Source organism: Primulina eburnea, chromosome 2, assembly GCF_022965805.1.
Source record: "Primulina eburnea isolate SZY01 chromosome 2, ASM2296580v1, whole genome shotgun sequence".
NCBI classification, from domain to species: Eukaryota; Viridiplantae; Streptophyta; class Magnoliopsida; order Lamiales; family Gesneriaceae; genus Primulina; species Primulina eburnea.
In genome coordinates this window covers 1,029,699-1,050,961 of record NC_133102.1, presented here as the reverse complement: position 1 = coordinate 1,050,961, position 21,263 = coordinate 1,029,699, and the positions used below count along the sequence as shown (strand labels likewise).

At 35.0% G+C, this 21,263-nt stretch overlaps 3 protein-coding genes across 3 annotated transcripts; all 3 read left to right on the top strand.

Annotated features, from left to right (window-relative positions):
- Positions 1-7,317: 7,317 nt before the first annotated feature.
- LOC140816694 (pectinesterase/pectinesterase inhibitor PPE8B-like) lies at positions 7,318-10,856 on the top strand. The gene is made up of 3 exons (XM_073176104.1): positions 7,318-7,825; positions 8,525-9,106; positions 10,055-10,856. The coding sequence occupies exons 1-3, from the start codon at positions 7,525-7,527 to the stop codon at positions 10,750-10,752; spliced, it is 1,581 nt and encodes a 526-aa protein (XP_073032205.1). The 5' UTR covers positions 7,318-7,524; the 3' UTR covers positions 10,753-10,856.
- A 582-nt stretch (positions 10,857-11,438) lies between these two features.
- LOC140816688 (putative pectinesterase/pectinesterase inhibitor 45) lies at positions 11,439-13,607 on the top strand. Its single transcript, XM_073176092.1, has 3 exons — positions 11,439-12,525; positions 12,615-12,775; positions 12,868-13,607. Exons 1-3 carry the CDS (start codon positions 11,630-11,632, stop codon positions 13,560-13,562), a joined length of 1,752 nt encoding a protein of 583 aa, XP_073032193.1. The 5' UTR covers positions 11,439-11,629; the 3' UTR covers positions 13,563-13,607.
- A 2,426-nt stretch (positions 13,608-16,033) lies between these two features.
- LOC140816679 (sucrose synthase-like) lies at positions 16,034-20,651 on the top strand. Its single transcript, XM_073176079.1, has 14 exons — positions 16,034-16,190; positions 16,463-16,604; positions 16,821-16,947; positions 17,035-17,186; positions 17,280-17,472; positions 17,587-17,922; positions 17,999-18,094; positions 18,189-18,362; positions 18,669-18,785; positions 18,894-19,060; positions 19,157-19,381; positions 19,486-20,049; positions 20,131-20,269; positions 20,354-20,651. The coding sequence occupies exons 2-14, from the start codon at positions 16,507-16,509 to the stop codon at positions 20,381-20,383; spliced, it is 2,418 nt and encodes an 805-aa protein (XP_073032180.1). The 5' UTR covers positions 16,034-16,190; positions 16,463-16,506; the 3' UTR covers positions 20,384-20,651.
- The last annotated feature ends 612 nt before the right edge of the window (positions 20,652-21,263 follow it).

The following is a 21,263-nucleotide window of genomic DNA, read 5'->3' as shown; positions in this document are numbered from 1 at the left end:
GTTTTCTACACGCCCAAACGCAGCGGAAGTTTTAAAATTTTTATTTATTTTGACAATCAAAATTTGTTTGGACGCTCGTATGATTTTAACAAAACATTCATAGGGAGTTGAAAATTATACCTTTGTGAATTAAATCACTTGGCTCCAACTAATCCGGTATGAACGGATTAGCTCTTGATGAATCCCTACGAACTTTCTTCGATTCTTCTAATTAGGTCCACGACTAGAAGATTTGTTCCTCTTCTAAATTGCACTAGAAATTTAGAAGAACTTTTGCATAGAGATTGAACTTTGAGAGATAATTCAAAATTCTTTTCTTTGAAAAATTGCCAAAAGAATTTGGAGGAATTTTTGAATTGTGATTGCCGAGAATCACTTTTAGAATTGTGGTGGAGGCTATTCACGTGAATTTGGTGGTGGTGGCTAGGGTTTAGATGTTTGCATGTGCTATTTATATTTAAATTAAACCCTAATTACATAATTAACATTAACGGACTTGATTTAATTAATTGGGCTAGTCCAACTAGTTTAATTAATTTAATCAAAGTCCATTAAAACTTTAATTATTTAATATGTTGGACTTGTACCCCTACAAGCCCATTAAACATATTATCCACCATATTTAATTTATTAATTAATCAACTAAACTTTTGAGCTTAATAAATTAAATACATTATAAATTCAACATTTGAATTTATTATTTAAATTATAAATTCAACTACTTGAATTTACATTACTTCCAAAATTTAATATTTAATAAATCCAACATTTGAGTTTAATAAATTACATCCTCAAATTTTATAAATCCAACTACTTGAATTTATTCTCTCCAAATTTCATAAACTCAACTTCTTGAATTTACTATATCATAAATTCAACTCTTTGAATTTATTTTCTCAAAATTTAATTATCATAAATTCAACTCCTTGAATTTACTATATCATAATATAAATTCAACTCCTTGAATTTATTCTCTCAACGGGAACAAACGATCCAGTACTTGTGTGACCCTCAATGGTTCAGGGATACAGCTAGCCGTGGGTTCACAACTCTTTGTGATTCAGGACATAATCCTTTATTCGGGCTTACCCTAGTTAGCCCCATTCTTTTCATCAACACCTTGATCAAGAATGTCAGAACTGATTTCTGATTGCACCCATCGGATCATGGTAAGAGCGTCTAGTAGCATCGCCCCATGATCCCCTAGGTATCACTGATAGTGCCTGCAAGAACCAGTCGATTATGATTAACGTACAGTACGGTCCCTTCATCTCATATATCCCGATCGAATCTGCAACCATTGGTTCATCGAGGGTTGCATATTAATTCGATAACTATGTGATAACTATAATAGTGGCATCGCGTGTACTATTAGAGAACTCCTTCTCTAATGTACATCTCATACTCTGGCCAGAGATTCCATGCACTATTATTTAATTAGATCACATAGGATATTCACACCCGTAGGTGAGCGGTGAATCCCCGACTACAATGCACTGGCTCCTATATGTGTCGCAACTGTACCCAACCTCGCCACCTGATGACTCTCCTGGAGCCGGTAAACGAGTCAAAGCACAACCCTAGCATATAGAGCCTCAGTGTTGTCCCGGGTCGTAAGGACTAATGGTGTACAATCATAACCACGGACTTATCCTCTCGATGAATGATAACCACTTGGAAAGTCCGAGAGAGGGTTGTTCGGTATAATCATCATATGACTACCCATCTGTATGTTTGGACATCTCTATGCCCTTACCGAGAAACGCAGTACACAACATCACAGATGCTAGTCTCGAGCTCAAGCGACCTTTATCCATGTTTTAGGCGGCTGAATCGACTAGGAACGAATTTAGAATATGCAGTGCTTACAAATGAGTTTCAACATCGAATTACGATTCATTTGTATTAAAGCATAATCAAGGACTTTATCTATGCTACTTGCATGGGTATACAGATAAAGTATAACGAAACCATTAAAAAAATAAATTATATTAAAATAAAGACTGTTTATTACACTTGAGTCAATAAATTCCCTAGCCAACCGATGGCTTGCAGGGCATCTACTCTAACAGATTGATCAGATTGTTACTGATTTGAAAAGTATATTGACATGAGATTATTGATATTGTCATTACCATACAGACTGTGAATTCGGGATTTCGACTGAGCAAGAACCGACGAAAGAAAGGTATAAGTCAATGTGGTACTGGGAGATCGACTTGAGTCGGTTTAGACTTGAGTTTCCCTAAATCACATACTTTACCTTATTGCATTGATATTTGCACTGATTTGACTGATATACTTGTTCTCTTGAGTTATAGATAGCAGGTATTAGACGAGTAATCTTGTGACAGAAGTGCCTGATAGCGGTGGGATCGCCACGGGCACATTGCACGATGTCACAGGATAGTATAGAAATCTTGGGACAGAAGTACCTGACAGTGGCGGGATCGCCACGGGCACATTGCACGATGTCTCAAGATAAGGATATTAGTGATAGAGCTACAGTCCATGACGGTTAGGTCAGGACACCAGATGCTTGGTTATATCGAGTAAATAGGATTGGAATTCTTCTATTACGGAATTCGATATAGGAACACCATATTTGGTTATATCGAGTAATAGGAACAAAGTTCCTTCTATTACGGAATTCGATATATGAATACCACATTTGAAACCGGGATCCCTAGACTAGGATTGAGTCTAGTCTGAATTATAGAATTGTAATTATGTTTCAGATTTTGATACATATTACTGTTACCTGATTATATGCTTTATATTTGTTTATATGATTGCATGTTTCGTTGATTTATACTAGGATTATATTCTCACCGAATTATCCGGCTGTTGTCTTGTCTGTATGTGTACATGACAACAGGTGGGACAGGATTAGGGTCCAGGAGATGAGGAAAGATCGTGATTAGAGTGGAGGCTCCGGACTTGGATTAGAGATAGGGTTGGACACTTGACATTAGCTGTTTAAACTTTAGTTTAGTTGAATGCATGCAGTACAGGACTTGTATTGTATTCTATACGGATATGTATATTAGCTTGATTTCACTACGTTCCGCATTTTTTTAAAAAAATTTAGACCATGTTTTATAATTGATTAATTAGTCCCAATGATTATTAAGAACTTGATTAGTGTCCGGGTCCCCACACTAGTCCATTTGAACTTTGATACAATCTTGAAGATGTGGTTGCAAACAATGTGGTTGGACTACTTGAGCTCCGATTCCAACATTTGTGTAGGACCGAGCGCTTGCCGAAGGACAATTATTGAACCCAACAATCTATCTCACAATAATTGCACTCCTTGCAATCAATGAGAATCGAACTCGTGACCTTGGCTCTGATACCAATTGTAGGACTGAGTGTTTGCCGCTTTATCAAAAGCTATAGCTAGTAGCAATGGTGCAACTCAAATCTTTTAAACCGCACAGCAGCTCAAACACCACGGTTTGATCGCTCTACCAAACAAGGACTATTATTGCCCCCAACAATTTGTAAATATATTAAATAAATGTTAGATCCTATAACATTTAGATATTGTTTGTTATGACCAAAATTAAGAAATTACAACTCAACAATGGGATATTTTGGTCACTTAATGATAATTTAAAAAATTAATCCACCATATTAAAATTTAAAATCATACCAAACACCCATATATTTATGAAATGTACAATTTATCCATATCTTTTAATTTATTATCATTCAATTATATACTATTCAATTATCATATTATTCAAACAAAGCGGGTATTATCAAAGTTGTGAAACTTAAAATAACTAATTTTGGTATCATGATATGCTTTTTTAATATAAAATAGGATAGGTCTCTTGTGAGACGGTCTTACGAATCTTTATTGGTGAGATAGGTTAACCCTACCGATATTCACAATAAAAAGTAACACTCTTAGCATAAAAAGTAATATTTTTTCATGGATGGTCCAAATAAGAGATACGTCTCACAAAATACGACCCGTGAGACCGTCTTACACAAGTTTTTGGCTATAAAAAATACTCTCTTCTCGAATTATAAAAATAGTTCGCTTTTTAATTAATAAAAATATCATAATAACATATTTTAATAAATTTGTATCTAATCTATAACTAACATATAATTATAAAAATATTATATTTATCTATAATTTTAATTTTTTAAATAAATATATCACCCATAACAAAAAAAATTGATATAAAGAAGTCATTTTTAAATTTTTGTACCTTTATTGTGTAATATAATCTAGATTTTTCTCACAAAAAAATATTTAAGACAGAAAAATTTAAAATGTATATATGGTAAGAGAGATTCAAAAACTCATTTCTGGAGACCAAAAACGTAAAGCAAATAAACAAGATTGTGTTGGTATTGACCCGGTCTTTTTAAATTAAATCATCTCCTACACCATATCTTTCCTCCCATTTCAATAATTTGTGTGTGTGTAGTAATAATCATTAATATCTAACTTATGTTTAGTTATTTGTGCACCACATGATTGTGAGTGGTGTTGTGTGCGTATAGACACACAACACCACTCACAATCATTATATATATATATATATATATATATATATAATAAAAGACGGTCTCAAATATCAATTTTGTGTAAAATATCTCCTATTCGATTTGATCCATGAAAACTACTATTTTTTATCTTAAAAATATTATTTTTCAATCTATATATGAATCATATAACACGCGAGAACAATTTATTTATTATAATATTTTATACGCCTAGTACCTCACTATGTAATTATTATAAGTTTTTGAATAAAAGAATTTTTAAGTACTACTATCTTCATGATTTTCTGAAAAAAATATTTATATAAAACATATTTATATACGTTCCATCGAAAGCGTCATTGGATGGACACGACTACTACTATTTTACCCGAAAAAAAGGTGCAAAACGCGTTTTTTGGGCCCTCGTAGCCTTTAATGTTCAGTTCATAAAAGAGACCTTTTTCATGATTCCGCGTTGCATGTGATTCTTTGTCCGATCTATTTCTTTTAATTAGTTTAATTAATTAGTGATACGTAATAATACAACATTTATTGCTTTGATTCTATAATTTGAGTCGAAAAACTTTTATAATGTTTTTCTTTTATGTATTTTAGTAAAATTTGAGTTTTAATTTTGTTATTATTTTGTTTATAAAAGTGATTTATTTATTTAAATTACGTTTTGGATCGAAGAATTTTGATTTGAAGAGTTGGTTTATAACTTGAATTTCAAATAAACCCCTAATTTTGTTTTAGTTCGAAATTTATCACGTTGAAATATAGGAATCAACGTAAAAAATGAAGAAGATTATAAAAAATCAACAAATTATTCCAAAAATATTTTCATAGATACAAAGATTTTCCGCTACGAAATTAAAACAGAACCTTATCGAATTTATCTGTAATCAAGTTTGGAGGACACTTCGTTATTATTCCTGTTATTTGAGCATTCGTATTTCGCCTTTTTCGTTCAAATTAATGGAAAACCTGGATTCCAGTGTAAAAAAAATGGAAAGGTGGAGTTATTTGATAATCATCGTCAATATTTCATTTCGTTGCAAATTTTAGAAATATATCTGTTTGGAAAATACCTATAATTTTTTTTATAAAAGTGTTTTTCACAAAGAAAAAATAATTTTTTTTAAGATTAATATGTGTTTGGACAACTATTCTCTAAAAACTTTACAGTTAAAGGTGCTTCAATAACTTTATCTACTATTCTAAAAACATCATCAACAAAAAAAAATCATTTTCAACTATTCTTTAAAAACTATACTTAGAGAACAATTTTTTTAAAAAAACAATTTCATAAAAATTTTGTCCAAACACATACTTTATGTTTTTTCACATTTAGAATATTTTTTTCAAACGGACACTTAATATCACTATTCTATTATTAAAACAAGTTTGTTAATGAACCTTTTTTTTTATTAATTTTAAAAAGGCAATATAATTCATGTGGCAAGCATAACGGAATCTTTTGGTTAACATGTCTAAAGTAAAATAAAAAGAAATGCTATAAATAGAGGAGAAAGAAAAAGAAAAAGAAAAAGAAAAAGGTGAGGAATTCTAAAGCTATGATTCGAGCTATATATGTTGGCTAACTTAGAAATGAAATATTATGTTTACATAAACTTGGATGAATGTGATAAATATATAGGCAAAAACTTGTGTGAGACAGTCTCACGGGTCGTATTTTGTAAGACGGATCTTTATTTGGATAATCCATGGAAATGTATTACTTTTTATGCTTAGAGTATTACTTTTTATTGTGAATATGGGTAGATTTAGTTGATCCGTCTCACAGATTATGATCCGTGAAACGGTCTCACATGAGACCTACTCAATATGTATCTCAGAACAGATTATTTTGCGTTTTGTATTTTAAAATTTGATGGATTTTGAATAATATAACTTTCTTGTCCTTATTCTATTTTTTTTATTTTTTATTTTGAAAGAATAGATCACCGTCAGATAACTATATATGGTCAATTTTTTTTAAATAACAATAAAAATAATAAGAAAAGAATAACTATATTTTTCTTTTTCAAACTCAAATCCATTTGTAAACGACACGCTTTTTTTAAAAAAATTAAAGGAGATTGCGATATCTATTTTGCAAAAAGTAAAATATTAATCCTTTGATTGTAAGGGGATTTTGAAAATTCTCCAATCAAAACATTTCTTTGAGTTCACTCCCTACCCACAAAATTGTGGTACTATTTCATACAAAATGTGGTACACTTCATATGGAAATGTAGAACTAAAAAAGTACTCAAGGACTGAACACAAAAAACATTGACGGTTGAGGACTGAAAGCCAATTTTCCGTAACACTCGGAATAGTGAATAGTCCTTCCCAAACCGAAACTGTGTCCTACTTGGCACCGACAGTACTGCCCACTCCATCCCAAAACATGGTCTCAACGTACATAGTAAAAATAAAATCTGGAAGCTAAAATATGGTATAGGAACCATCCCGATATTCGACCAGACATGGAGGATGCTATGTTTTATGTTGTATAGAATCTATCAGTTAGATATTCGGAAATTGAGATGTTATCCTTAAGATATTAACGTAAGAATACATCAATTTTGTGGTTTATCATTGGAATAGTACCTTAAATATAACACGAAGAATTAATTGGTTATAATTAAAGGTTAAAAAATCATCCTTGATTTTTTAAAATATAATTAAATTTAACTTACAATTATATATATTTTTATACAGTTGTGAAAGAAAGCTGATTCAAAGTGAAAATTAAACCCCGTCCTTTAATGCTCCCAACCACTAGCCCCCCACCTTACTAGCTATAATCATAAACAAATGGCGATTCTAATCGAACCCCATGAATCATGATCAACCCTTATTTAAAGCCACACTCCTTCTTCACTTCCACTCAAGTTTGATCCTTGAATCTCGCTTCCTCCCTTCAAGCATCGCCTCCACTACCCCATTGATTCATGCTTAATCACGCGCACTTTCGCATTCGTATAACTTAACTTCCTGCACCATATGCAAATGAGAAGTGCGGCTTTGTCCAAGATTTTGTTTGTGGTGACTCTATGTACTTTAGCTGGTTTTGGGAGGTCGGATCACGTGGAGTCGGAGCTGTTCTACGTTCCGGCATCGGAGATCGCGAGTTCGGTGACGTTTGCGATCGACTTGATTCGGCAGGTGACATCCATTTTGTCGGAGTTCGCCGGTGCATTCGGTGATTTCCGGCTGTCCAATGCCGTCTCCGATTGCCAGGACTTGATGGACTTCTCTTTGGATCAGCTGAGCTGGACCCTTTCCGCTTCTGAAAACCCAAATAGTAACCATCTTCAACTCTCTTGTTATTTTTTTTTTATTTACTACTTGTTTATAAGATCATCATAAAGTACCAGAAAACATATTGGAGCTTGCTTCAATCTAAAAAACGCAAATCAAAACAACACAATGAATTATATTCATGTTACGTGGGATATATGTCAACCCCGCCGGGTAAAGCCTTTTTTTCAAAACCTGGTCAATTTAATTATTTTTTTAAGCAAAATAATTACGACATCAAAAAATAAATATTAATTATAAAATTTCATAGGAAGCTAGGAGAAGACAATATAAACCAAGAAAATTGATTGATTAGCTAGGGAAGTGTTGTCGGCGGCTAGGTTGGCTTTTACTAGCGAAAAAATCCATCCGATAAACCAAACTTACCGTACTCGGTTTTTGGGTATTCGGATTTTGAGCGACGTACCAACATGTGGGTTCCATTCTATTGTTACGAGGCACTTCTATGAGTTTCATGCTCACATCAACATGGCCACCTTGAAATTATTTCATGTAATTTTGTATTACTTTGTCATGGTTCAGATTTAATGTGCCACATGCATTTATACCCTCTGTGGGTTCTATTAATTAGGGAATAGCTAAAGACAAATGCAAGTTTAGGATCCTAGGAATTATCCATCTTACATTTAGAAATATATATTTACTCTCCGTATAAAAGTAATTATAATTAAAAACCCTGCAGGCAAGGGTAATGCCACTGGAAACTTGGGAGCTGACATGAAAACATGGTTGAGTGGAGCCATGACAAATCAAGAAACTTGCCGAGAAGGGTTTGATGGCACTAATGGAATTGTAAAAAATCTAGTCGCTGGAAGCCTCGACCAAGTTACGTCGCTAGTATATGACATTCTTTCAACGGTGAAGCCAACCCCCAACTCTCCGCCTAAAGGTAGCAACGCCGGTGGCAGAAGTACTGGTGGCGGCGGAAGGAAACTTAGAGGCATTGATCCATCATTCCCATCTTGGGTCAAATCCCATGACCGTAAACTCCTCCAAACAGCCAATGGTGCCGGGGCGGATGCGGTGGTTGCCGCCGATGGGACCGGGAATTTCGTGACCATCAAGGATGCTGTTGCTGCAGCGCCTGAATATAGTACAAAGAGATACGTGATATACATCAAGAAAGGTGTTTATAATGAGTATGTGGAGATCAGTAAGAAGAAATGGAACGTAATGATAGTCGGAGATGGCATCGATGTTACTGTTATCACCGGTAATCACAACTTTATTGATGGATGGACAACGTATCACTCTGCTACATTTGGTAAGAATATATTTCTTTATCCTATACATTTTATTTTATTTTACAAATTTATAGTATATGTTAATTTGTAAATATTGCATGAAGTCATGGTTTTTTTCATAAAAACAAAATGGTTTGACTCATGCACAATATATGGGGTTCCCCAATGGGGGTCGATTTTCTTAATCTATAATTATTTGCTCCATTTAATGCGTGGTGAAATTTTAAGTTTTATTGGTAGGAATTTGAAATTGTTTAGCTACATGTACCATTTAATAACGTACCGGGCTATATAACAAATTATTATTATCTAGAAAAAAGATCGGTAGCATTGACATCTACGGGATGTGATGCATGTCCCATGGCACGTTGGTTAATTATAATTTGTGCATTTAATGTATCGCGATCATGTCTGATTCTAGAGACCAATATTTAAGCATTGCTTTTCATAATTTGATTAGAAAACGTTATATTATGGACCCACGAGCCCATACAAGCCTAAGTTGCAGCTTGGAGCTAGCACATCAATTATTTAAAAAAAAAAATCAACATCCGTTTTAATAGGTTGGATAAAGTTTTCATGTCAAAAGTTCAATTATCTCTATTAACATGTAACATCTTTTTGAACGAGTTTTCTCACACAAGATTGTCCATCATGGTTTATTTCGATAACATAGTTTACAAGTTATTAGTTTAGACTGTATGCATCGAATGATAGCAATGACGTGTTTTCATGATATAAAAGTAAATATTTTAAATGATGTTAAAAATCTTAAGTTAGATGAACCAATCATCTCTTGCTAATTACCGCCGTGGGTGACTTTAAAAATTTTATGTGTTTTTTTATGTAAATGACGTTCATTTATCATGCATAAAGATTGAAACTTGACACGAATAGAAGCATTCAACCTTGTATCAAGTTTTGGACACTATTTTCTGATTTCATGTTTCATGGTATGATAAATGCAGCTGTGAAAGGACAGAGATTTATAGCACGGGACATAACATTTCAGAACACGGCCGGCCCGGAGAAGCACCAAGCGGTGGCCTTCAGGTCCGATTCCGACCTCTCAGTATTGTACCGCTGCGGTATCAGGGGATATCAAGACACATTGTACGCTCATGCTCAACGGCAGTTCTACCGAGACTGTCAGATCACAGGTACAGTAGATTTCATCTTCGGAGATGCCACAATTGTCATCCAGAACTCAATAATCCGGGCCAGGAAAGGCCTCCCGAATCAAAAGAACACCATCACGGCCCAAGGCCGGAAGGAACCGGTCGAGAACACGGGAATTTCGATCCAATTTTGTAATATTTCGGCCGAAGGAGATGTCCTAAACTCGTTAAACTCGACCTCGACCTACCTAGGCCGACCGTGGAAATTATATTCGCGAACAGTTATCATGCAATCTTATATTAGCGAAGCCATTAAGCCGGAGGGATGGCTTGAATGGAATGGGGATTTTGCCCTGAATAGTTTGTACTATGGTGAGTATATGAACTATGGACCGGGGTCCGGTTTAGGGGCTCGGGTTAAATGGCCCGGTTACCATATTTTTAACGACTCGAGTCAGCCCAATAATTTCACGGTGTCTCAGTTTCTACTGGGAAATACCTGGCTGCCTTCGACCGGAGTAAGGTATACATCCGGTCTAAGGTTCTGATATTACAAATTTTGGATGTGTTGGAGAAAGACATCATAAATGTATTGAGTTAATAGTTGCAGACAAATTTATTTATAAAGTATTTGTAGTCCATTTGGCACGTATACTATCCACGTCTTGTTGGTGCTTGAATTTTTTATTTATGTCTCATGATATATACGATCTAAGTTCAGACTCGATAATATATATTTTCGAGATCGAGCTTGACTTCAATAGTTTTCAAGTAATTCGAGCTCAACAACTCGTTTTTCTCAAGCATCTACCCGCTCGAGTTTGACGTATTATGCAAAGATTAATCATTAAATATGTAAATTATAATAAATTCAGAATAAAATAGTATTTTAGATAATACTTGAGCTTAATACATTATAGTTCGAACTATACGTAATACGAGTCGAGGTGAGCTATGATCGATCGAGGTGGTCAATTTATTGAACTTTCGTTAAGGTTTCTTGAATATGAAGCAGTAATATTTGTATACTATATATCTATATATTCTATTGTTCTTGCACGTAAGATTTGAGCCAAAATAGAAGCACTATATCTATATGCACGAATTAGAGGCTCATAATCGTACGCAAACAAAAGATAAAAGTGTATTTAGAGAGAGAAGTTTGTCCATCATTCGTTGTGTTAACCAAAAACAGAAGTGAACAATTTTTATTGAAATATCCTGAAATCTCTCTAATCCAGATCTCATTTACCCGAGCATCACACTTCTATGGCGTTTCATTCATATCCAACAAAAAAAAAAATCCAACAAAAACATCGGGAAAATTTTAAAACATTCACTATTAAACGCATTAATAACAACAAAATCCTGCCTTGGCTTATTGAATTGTATGTAGCCAAGGCAGAGAAATTCTGTACCTGAAAAATGGCATTCCAAGATTTTGATCAGATTTCGCAACGCAGGAAACAAGAGAGACAGCAAAAGATTAGGAGGAGAATTACAATTGCCATTGCTTCAAGCGTTGGTGTGCTTCTCTTGGCTGCTGCTGCTGTCTGTGCTGTTATGTACGAGAGAAATCAAGATTCAAGTTCGAACCAAAATCACGGAACCCCTTCTTCTCCAAAACAAGTTACCACGGCTGAAAAGGCCGTAAAATCAGCCTGTGAAGGGACGGATTACAAGCAAACATGCGAAAATAGCCTTTTAAAAGCAGTCAAGAACAATGCCACTATCCAGCCTAAAGATATCTTAAAAGCCTCGTTTGCTGTTGCCTCGGAGGAGATTGATAAAGTTATAAAAAAAGCCTCGAGTCTCAAATTCAATGACCCTCTTAAAAAAGCAGCATTTGATGATTGTTTAGTGCTCCTAAATGATGCAAAGGAGGAACTGAATAGCTCAATATCAAGCATTGAAGGGAAAGATTTGACCAAGTTATCATCTAGGACGCCTGACCTTAACAACTGGTTGAGTGCCGTTCTGTCGTATCAGCAAACGTGTATCGATGGATTTCCTGAGGGGGACGAAAAGGCTAAGTTTCAGAACTTTTTGAAGATATCAAAGGAACTTGGCAGCAATGCTCTTGCTATTGTATCTCAATTGTCCTCTATTTCTTCGATGTTCCAACTTCCTGATGTGAAACGAAATTTATTAACTGTGTATGATGATGGATTCCCATCTTGGATCAATCAGGATCATCAAAGAATGTTGAAAGATGACACTGCAAAAATTACTCCCAACTTGACAGTGGCAAAAGATGGCAGTGGAAACTTTACGACCATTTCCGCAGCACTGAACGCAATTCCTCAGGAATATACCGGACGGTATGCTTTCGTGTATTTTTCTTTGTTTTTTTGATATATTCACATGCCTTATATATTATACATAGTTTCCAATTTCCTTGAAAATGCAGTTATGTGATTTATGTTAAAGAAGGTATCTACCAAGAAAACGTGATCGTCACCAAGGAAATGGTAAATGTCACAATGTATGGCGATGGATCTCAAAAGAGCATTATCACCGGAAGCAAGAATTTTGTAGACGGAGTACCAACTTTTCAGACTGCTACTTTTGGTATTTTAATCAGCAAGAATCATTTTACAACGGTATAAATCAGGGGTCCAAGAAAATTAATCTCGTCCATTTTCTTATTCATTAATTTACAGCTGCTCTAGGGGAAGGATTTATGGCCCAATCCATTGGATTCAGGAACACCGCAGGTCCCGAAAAGCACCAAGCAGTGGCTTTAAGAGTTCAAGCTGATCGTTCGATTTTCATCAACTGCCGAATGGAAGGATTCCAGGACACCTTATATGCTCAAACACACAGACAATTTTACCGAAGCTGCTACATCACCGGGACCGTGGATTTCATATTCGGTGACGCAGCCTCTGTTTTCCAAAACTGCATGATCTACGTCAGAAAACCGATGGAAAACCAACAAAACATTGTCACAGCTCAAGGCAGGCTAGATAAGAGGCAAACAACAGGGATTGTGCTCCAAAACTGTCGTATCTTGGCGGACGAAAAGCTCAAGTCCGAGAAGGGGAAATTCAAGAGCTATCTTGGCAGGCCCTGGAAAGAATACTCGAGGACGGTTATTATGGAATCGGAGATTGGCGATTTGATTCAACCTGAAGGATGGATGGAGTGGAATGGAGATTTCGCACTCAAGACCCTTTACTACGCGGAGTTTAACAACAAGGGCGCCGGTTCGAATACATCAGGAAGAGTTAAATGGCCAGGCTACAAAGTTATCAAGAAGGAAGACGCCATGAAGTTTACTGTTGGTCCGTTTTTACAGGGTGAGAGCTGGCTCAACAGTGCAAGTTTCCCGGTTCGTTTTGGCATGTCTACTTGAGATATTCATCTAAAGTGATTGATTTAGAGGAAACACTGCAACATCTACCCATGCACGCGCATTCTAACACATATATATATATATATCAACTAATATTTGATATGGTTATTGGAAAAGTTAGATTAATTATAGAAACTCAAGAGTTACATTTTTGTAGATTAAACCATAATATTTAACAACATGCAAATCATGAATTCTAATAAATAATTTAATATAAACAAAAAATAGACGATTTTAAAAATATTATTTGATCGGATTAATGACAAATTTAATTTTAACTTGTAATTGACCCTTTGCTCTTTGAACGTGCGATTTATGATGTGCAATTAACTAAATATATGCTGTGCCTAAACTTGGATAGTAACTTCGTAAAGATATGGGATACATATATAATTATTATTTGATGTGCAATTAACTGAATATATGCTTTGCCTAAACTTATCATTAAAATCTGTGTAGTTTGGTTAGTGATTTGCATATATTTTATTTTATTAGAAAAAGAAAGAAACTCATTTGCAGAATATTTAATCATTCTACTATTCAAAATAGTAGCTTGTCCAAATAACTTTAATTGAAACGTCAACCTTACGCAGAGAATTGGGTATATCCTTTTTAGCTTTTACAATATCTGAAAGTAACCTAATTTTCTGATCTAGTTCGTTCTTCTTTCTTTCTTCAAATACCTATAAATCTCGTGTATATTTTATATTTGGGATCAGGATTCATTTCTTTCGTGGACGATCAAATATTTTGTTCAATATTGGTCAAAAAATACGTGATTCTTTGACATTATAAATGTGTGTATTTTAAATATTTTTATTAGTAATCAATCTTTGCATTAATTAGATACAAAAATAATCGATCTAACGTTTGTTTAACATATAACAAAACCATCATATAATATTATCTTTTAGGACATACTAATTGAAAGAGCTGTTGATCATAAACGTACATGAAATTAATATATTGTGTGTACCAGATATTAGTTATGTGCTCTGGTGTTGTCAATACGAGAACACAACATACAGATTTGTATTTCACTTTTATTTACAATTCTTGTTATCATTTATCCTCTTTTTTATTTACTTTTATGCTTCTTATCATTTATTCTTTTATTTCTTGTTTTTTTCCTCACTTTGTATTTCACTTTTATGAATGGCAGAAAACTAATTTTATGCTTTCCCAAACAGGATGCAACTACTACTATTATTTTTAAAAAAATAATAAAGAAAAAAACTGGCTTTAATTTGATGAATTGCGTCCGAATACATAAAAGTTGTGCGCGTTGATGGAAGAATTTGATTTGATACGTGAAAGAGAATAGAGGTTGACATGGTTGGCAGACAACTTAACAAAACTATATATGTGTGTATTCGGTTGTCTATAATCAAATATGGATAAATAATATAGCGAACCAAACGGTACCGTAGAGTACAATAAATAAATAAATATATTTTCCCTTTCCAGTTATTATATGTTAAATTTTTTTATGCTTAATATTATGTTCTTTATAACAATTGAATTTTCAAGATCTTCAAATTTTTCATTTGTCGTGGGCGATAACATGGAAACAGCTGTAGGCGGATTGCATAGGAATCAAATTTAGTAGAAAGCACTGAACTGACGCAACTTTTCGTATATTAAATTTATGGATCTGTCTTGAGGATTGTGATTAATGATTATTACATATTTTTTTTGTAAATTTCAAACATTTTGTTTTTTAATTAAAATATGGTCCGAGATTATATTTAATTTACAAACTGTTGGTAAAATGGAAACCCTTATACCTAATTAAGCACCGTGATAATAATTTAATTTTATTCATTGAATTGCATGTCATGGATTTTTTTCGTCACACATATCAATTTCGGGAGACGAATTTTCGATCCAATCCATGAAAAAAATATTATTTATTAATGTCAAAAATATCAGTAATTTAATGTTTTTAAGCAGTCCTCAAGAGCAAGGAAACATTGTGAAAAAGCAGCACCGACCCATTAAAATTTTTAAACAGTTCTCTTGGTTTTAATGAATGAGCGCTATTTGTGCTGCACATGTCTACTTAAACGTATTATATTATCGTTAAGCATTTATAAAATACAATAATAAATTGAGATATTTATTTATACACGATGATGTGCATAATCCGAAGGATGGTAGAAAAAGTGCGAAGTGGATAAATCCATGTTTACAGAAAATTGATGGATTGGATAACTCAACCTCACTGTTAAAACTTCATAAAAACATTTATTGCATGCATTTACTTTTTAATGACAACCGGTGGAAAGTTGAGGAAGAACTGTTTTTTTTAATCTTTGAAGAAATTGATCCAAGGGGGGTCCCCTGTCTACATTACCTTTCACCACCATCTTTCCAAAACCACCAATGAGTATATCCCATTTCGGTGTCTGGTTTTCTTGAAAAAGTGGTTTCGGAATATGGGTTTCTTTTTTGTTGCATATTTAAGGGGGGGAGCTTGGCTTGCATTCTCCATCATCATAGGCAGAACTCATTCATTTTGCTTTCTCTATATTGTGACTTTGCTGTTTCTTTTCACTTTCTTTGTATTGTTTTCTTGATCCTGAGCTCTGATTGGCTCTTATTGCTAAGGTTTTTGTTCATTTTAAGGTAAAATATTGAAGGTTTTTCTTTCTCTTCTGAATTCTTGCAGAAAGACTAAAGAATTCATAGTTAAAATTTGATATGATTTTGTCATGTAATACTCTTGCTTCTCCACGTACTGTCTTACGTGAGATGCGTTAGATTTTTAATTTCAAGGGATTGTAGATTTAATTAATACTGTGGCTGGTCATTAAAAAATGCTGGTCAATTTTAACCAGCTATATATACACTTTTAGGCCTACACAACCGAAATATCTGAATATTTTATCGTTCTACAGTTGAAAAGATATCCAAGAATTTGCTAAATCGCTAATCATCTTCGATGGCGGAACGTGTTCTGACCCGAGTTCACAGCCTACGTGAACGTTTGGACGCCACTCTTGCGGCTCATCGGAACGATATTTTGCTGTTTCTGTCTAGGTATTTACTTCATTGTTCAATCAAGTGCTACTAGTTTTAATCTTGATTTGATTTTGTTCACTGCTACTAATTGCCCCCACTGCCATGAGCAAAATGTTTGCCACATAGGATGTTGTACAGTTTAAAATATATGAGCTACCGTATCACCATCTGTAATGGGAGATTGGATCGCCTTGATATTTAATTTTGTCTGATATTGATCGTTGTTTGTTGCAGGGTTGAAGACCATGGTAAGGGGATATTAAAACCTCACCAACTCTTAGCTGAGTTCGAATCAATATGCGAAACTGATGAGGCAAAGCTGCGGGATCATGCCTTCAAAGAAGTTCTCAAGTTTACGCAGGTAAAATCTGAACCATCCATTAACATTTTTTTCTTATCAAAGTCCTGATTCCCATCTCAAAAATGTGTCGCTTGTTTACTCCGCTAGGAAGCAGTTGTGTTGCCTCCATGGGTTGCACTCGCTATTCGGCTAAGGCCTGGTGTTTGGGAATACTTAAGAGTCAATGTGAACTCACTGGTCGTGGAGGAACTAACTGTACCAGAATACCTGCACTTTAAGGAAGAGCTCGTTAATGGAACGTAGGTTTCCGAATCCAAGAAATGAACTTGTTTACCGTGCTTTTTGATCACTTTTATTCAAATTTTCAGCAATATTGGTCTTCTGTGGTGCAGATCAAATGGTAACTTTGTACTTGAGTTGGACTTTGAGCCATTTACTGCATCTTTTCCAAAGCCGACTCTCACCAAATCCATTGGAAATGGAGTTGAATTCCTCAATAGACACCTCTCTGCAAAAATGTTCCATGACAAGGAGAGCATGTCCCCTCTTCTAGATTTCCTCCGAAAGCATCACTACAAGGGCAAGGTGAATATGATACCATATTCCGATATTCAATCGTGGATATCACAAATAATGATATGCTTAAAGGACTGGAACCATGCTTTAGTTTGAATCTGATGATTACACTTTCTTGTACAGGCAATGATGCTTAATGACAGAATCAAGAACCTTAGTTCTCTACAAGCTGTTCTGAGAAAGGCCGAGGAGTACCTGTCTACACTAATTCCTGAGACATCATACTCGAATTTCGAACACAAATTCCATGAGATTGGATTGGAGAGGGGATGGGGTGATAACGCAGAACGAGTATCAGAGATGATCTCTATGCTTTTAGACCTTCTCGAGGCTCCGGACTCATGCACCCTGGAGAAATTCCTTGGCAGAATTCCTATGGTTTTCAATGTCGTTATTCTTTCTCCTCACGGTTACTTTGCACAAGAAAACGTCTTGGGATACCCTGATACCGGAGGACAGGTACGGAGCGTCCAGATTTTCATCACAATTCATATTCAATCCTGTAAATTCTGAACCGCCCTTCATTGTTTTGCAGGTGGTCTACATTTTGGATCAAGTTCCTGCTTTGGAGCGGGAGATGATCAAACGTATAAAGGAGCAAGGACTCGATATAACTCCACGAATTCTCATAGTGAGTTAATCTCTCTCTCTCTCTCTCTCCTCTTTTTCTATGTCATGCATAACATGGAATTTGAATCTTATGCTTGATCTTGTAACGCCGTTAGGTGACTCGGTTGCTACCAGATGCAGTAGGAACCACTTGTGCTCAGCGACTTGAGAAAGTTTTTGGGGCCGAGCACTCACATATACTCCGTGTACCATTTAGAACTGAAAAGGGTATTGTCCGGAAATGGATATCCCGGTTTGAGGTGTGGCCATACATGGAAACATTCACCGAGGTCAGATAAAATATATTACCAAACGAGTATAAACCTGGGAAATTACAATCAAAAGTTTACTAAATCAATTAACCACTAAAATACAATCATATATATGACTGTCGTATCGTTTCTGGGATATAGATTGTAAATACATCTATAAACATGCAATTTAATTTTGAAGAAAGACCTATCGATATCAGCATCTACTCCCTCCAACATCTTCACATTTTTGGGATATAGATTGTAAAAACACCATTTCCTTACTTCTCTTACATTCTTGAAACTTCGTTCACTAGTGATAAACTTTCCGTGCCTCGTTCTTAGGATGTTGCTAAAGAAATCACAGCAGAGTTACAGGCCAAACCAGATCTTATTATTGGAAATTACAGTGAGGGAAACCTTGCAGCCTCTTTGCTTGCCCACAAGTTGGGAGTGACTCAGGTGCATACCTTATACTATGTATAAATATCAAATAGTACTAATTAGTTTTCTTTTTACTCGCAGGAGACTGATTCCTTGATCTTGTTTTTAAACTTTTTTTGTGGATAGTGCACCATTGCTCACGCACTAGAGAAAACCAAGTATCCTGATTCTGACATTTACCTGAAAAACTACGATGAAAAGTATCACTTTTCGTGCCAGTTTACAGCTGATTTGTATGCAATGAATCATACAGACTTCATAATCACTAGCACGTTTCAAGAAATAGCAGGAAGGTTTGTGTATAATCAGCAATTGGTCAAATATATATGTAAAAAAAAACAAGTATTTGGTTTTTAGCCTAAATTTTTTTCTCGATTTCGTGTTTTCAGCAAGGACACAGTGGGACAGTACGAAAGCCATATGGCGTTCACTATGCCTGGATTGTACCGAGTCGTACATGGGATTGACGTGTTCGACCCCAAATTCAACATCGTCTCTCCTGGTGCGGATATGAACCTCTACTTCTCTTATACCGAAAAGGAAAAAAGACTAACTGCCCTTCAACCTGAAATCGAGGAACTTCTTTATAGCAACGTTGAGAATGAAGAACATTTGTGAGTTTTCCATCTTTACACCCATTAAAACCGAAATCCTGAATCCATCCATGTTGGTATTTTTCGTAAACGCTCATTTTGTATAATGCCTATTTGACTGACAGATGTTCGCTGAAAGACAAGAACAAGCCCATCATATTCTCCATGGCTAGGCTTGACAGGGTCAAGAATTTGACAGGACTTGTGGAACTATATGCCAAGAACCCAAAACTCAGGCAATTGGCTAACCTCGTTATCGTGGGTGGCGACAGGCGAAAGGAGTCGAAAGATTTGGAAGAACAAGCTGAGATGAAAAAGATGTACAGTTTGATAGAAACATACAGCCTGAATGGCCAATTCAGATGGATTTCTTCTCAAATGAACCGTGTCAGGAACGGTGAACTCTACCGTTGCATCGCTGACAAGAAAGGCATCTTCGTGCAACCAGCATTCTACGAGGCCTTCGGTTTGACTGTCGTGGAGGCCATGACTTGCGGGTTGCCGACATTTGCAACATCCTACGGAGGGCCAGCTGAGATAATCGTCCATGGAAAGTCTGGCTTCCACATCGATCCTTACAAGGGTGAACAAGTTTCTGAACTACTCGTCGATTTCTTCGAAAAATGTAAGAAAGATCATTCTCACTGGGAGACCATATCGAATGGCGGCCTGAAACGTATCCAGGAGAAGTAAGAATCTGTTAAATCTTGCACAATATAACGTTCTGTGATACACTTTCTGATCGATCCTATGAAACTTGTGGTGTTTAGGTATACTTGGCAGATTTATTCTGACAGGTTACTGACTTTGGCCGGTGTTTATGGGTTCTGGAAGTATGTTTCGAAGCTGGATCGCATGGAGATCAGACGATACCTTGAAATGTTTTATGCGCTTAAATATCGCAAGCTGGTAGGTTTGATAATCTATACAAAAATAAGAAAATGTTTTGCCTCGAATGCTGAAGGATATAGATTGCCTTGTTTTTGTGTTCAGGCTGAAGCAGTTCCACTGGCTGTTGAGTGAGTGAAGAGGAATCCTCTATAATTTGGGGTGTAACCAAATGAAGTATATATATTTTTTTTTTGGCAAAAACAAAATAAACTGTAGCAATTTCTTGGTCTTTGGGGAGTGGAGACTTTCGAATTTGATGCATTGAATACTACTTTTTTCGGTTTATTTTTGTCCCAAATTATGGCTATATGAATTTTGGTGGTCACATCACTGAAAATGTTGTACGTAATTTGGAGGAGTTTGTGAGTCCTATGTATGAATAAAAATAACCATTAATTTACTTTATTGTTGTAGTATAGATAGATTTATTTCCATGTCTTGATGCACCTATCATTGTCACTTTAATCTCGTATTTTTACGAAATTATTTACGTTTTTCTATTACTTAATTTTTTGTAATTTTAAAATAACAAGCTAGCATATGATTAATTACTAAAATTTTGTTTTTGGAGAATTTTCAAGTCAACAAGATACAGTACTCGTGGTATTAAAAGGTGGAGCTATGGAAGTTAATTCCTTTTCTCCCTTTAATATACTTGAAAATTATTTTTACAGTATATATTATTTATGTATACGTACGTTTTTCTTCAAACAAGGCTGATTTAAATAATAATTTTCACAAGACAGGGAAAGAATGAGGGATGGTTGCTAACGAAAACCATATAGTCTGAGTTGTGTGAACTCGGAAAAGCATGACATATACCTATCCTACTGGTATTAACATGAATTAAGGACAGACAAATAATTAATTAAAATAATAAATCTAAAGTTGAGGATAAACATATCAATAAATGAACAACGTAACTCAGCGACCAATTTTGGCATCGTTAAATATTCGGCGATGTGTTTTACTTACATTTTGCTATTTTGCTGAAAGGAATTTTTGCGACGTA

Bases quoted from the DNA above. Each gene is read 5' to 3' on its own strand.
- LOC140816679 (XM_073176079.1), top strand. From the start codon at position 16,507: ATGGCGGAACGTGTTCTGACCCGAGTTCACAGCCTACGTGAACGTTTG. The intron at 17,187-17,279 runs GTAGGTTTCCGA...TCTGTGGTGCAG, and splicing joins GAAGAGCTCGTTAATGGAAC to ATCAAATGGTAACTTTGTAC. The intron at 19,382-19,485 runs GTGAGTTTTCCA...TTTGACTGACAG, and splicing joins GTTGAGAATGAAGAACATTT to ATGTTCGCTGAAAGACAAGA.
- LOC140816688 (XM_073176092.1), top strand. From the start codon at position 11,630: ATGGCATTCCAAGATTTTGATCAGATTTCGCAACGCAGGAAACAAGAG. The intron at 12,526-12,614 runs GTATGCTTTCGT...TTGAAAATGCAG, and splicing joins CCTCAGGAATATACCGGACG to TTATGTGATTTATGTTAAAG. The intron at 12,776-12,867 runs GTATTTTAATCA...ATTAATTTACAG, and splicing joins TTTTCAGACTGCTACTTTTG to CTGCTCTAGGGGAAGGATTT.
- LOC140816694 (XM_073176104.1), top strand. From the start codon at position 7,525: ATGCAAATGAGAAGTGCGGCTTTGTCCAAGATTTTGTTTGTGGTGACT. The intron at 7,826-8,524 runs GTAACCATCTTC...AAAACCCTGCAG, and splicing joins CGCTTCTGAAAACCCAAATA to GCAAGGGTAATGCCACTGGA. The intron at 9,107-10,054 runs GTAAGAATATAT...TGATAAATGCAG, and splicing joins GTATCACTCTGCTACATTTG to CTGTGAAAGGACAGAGATTT.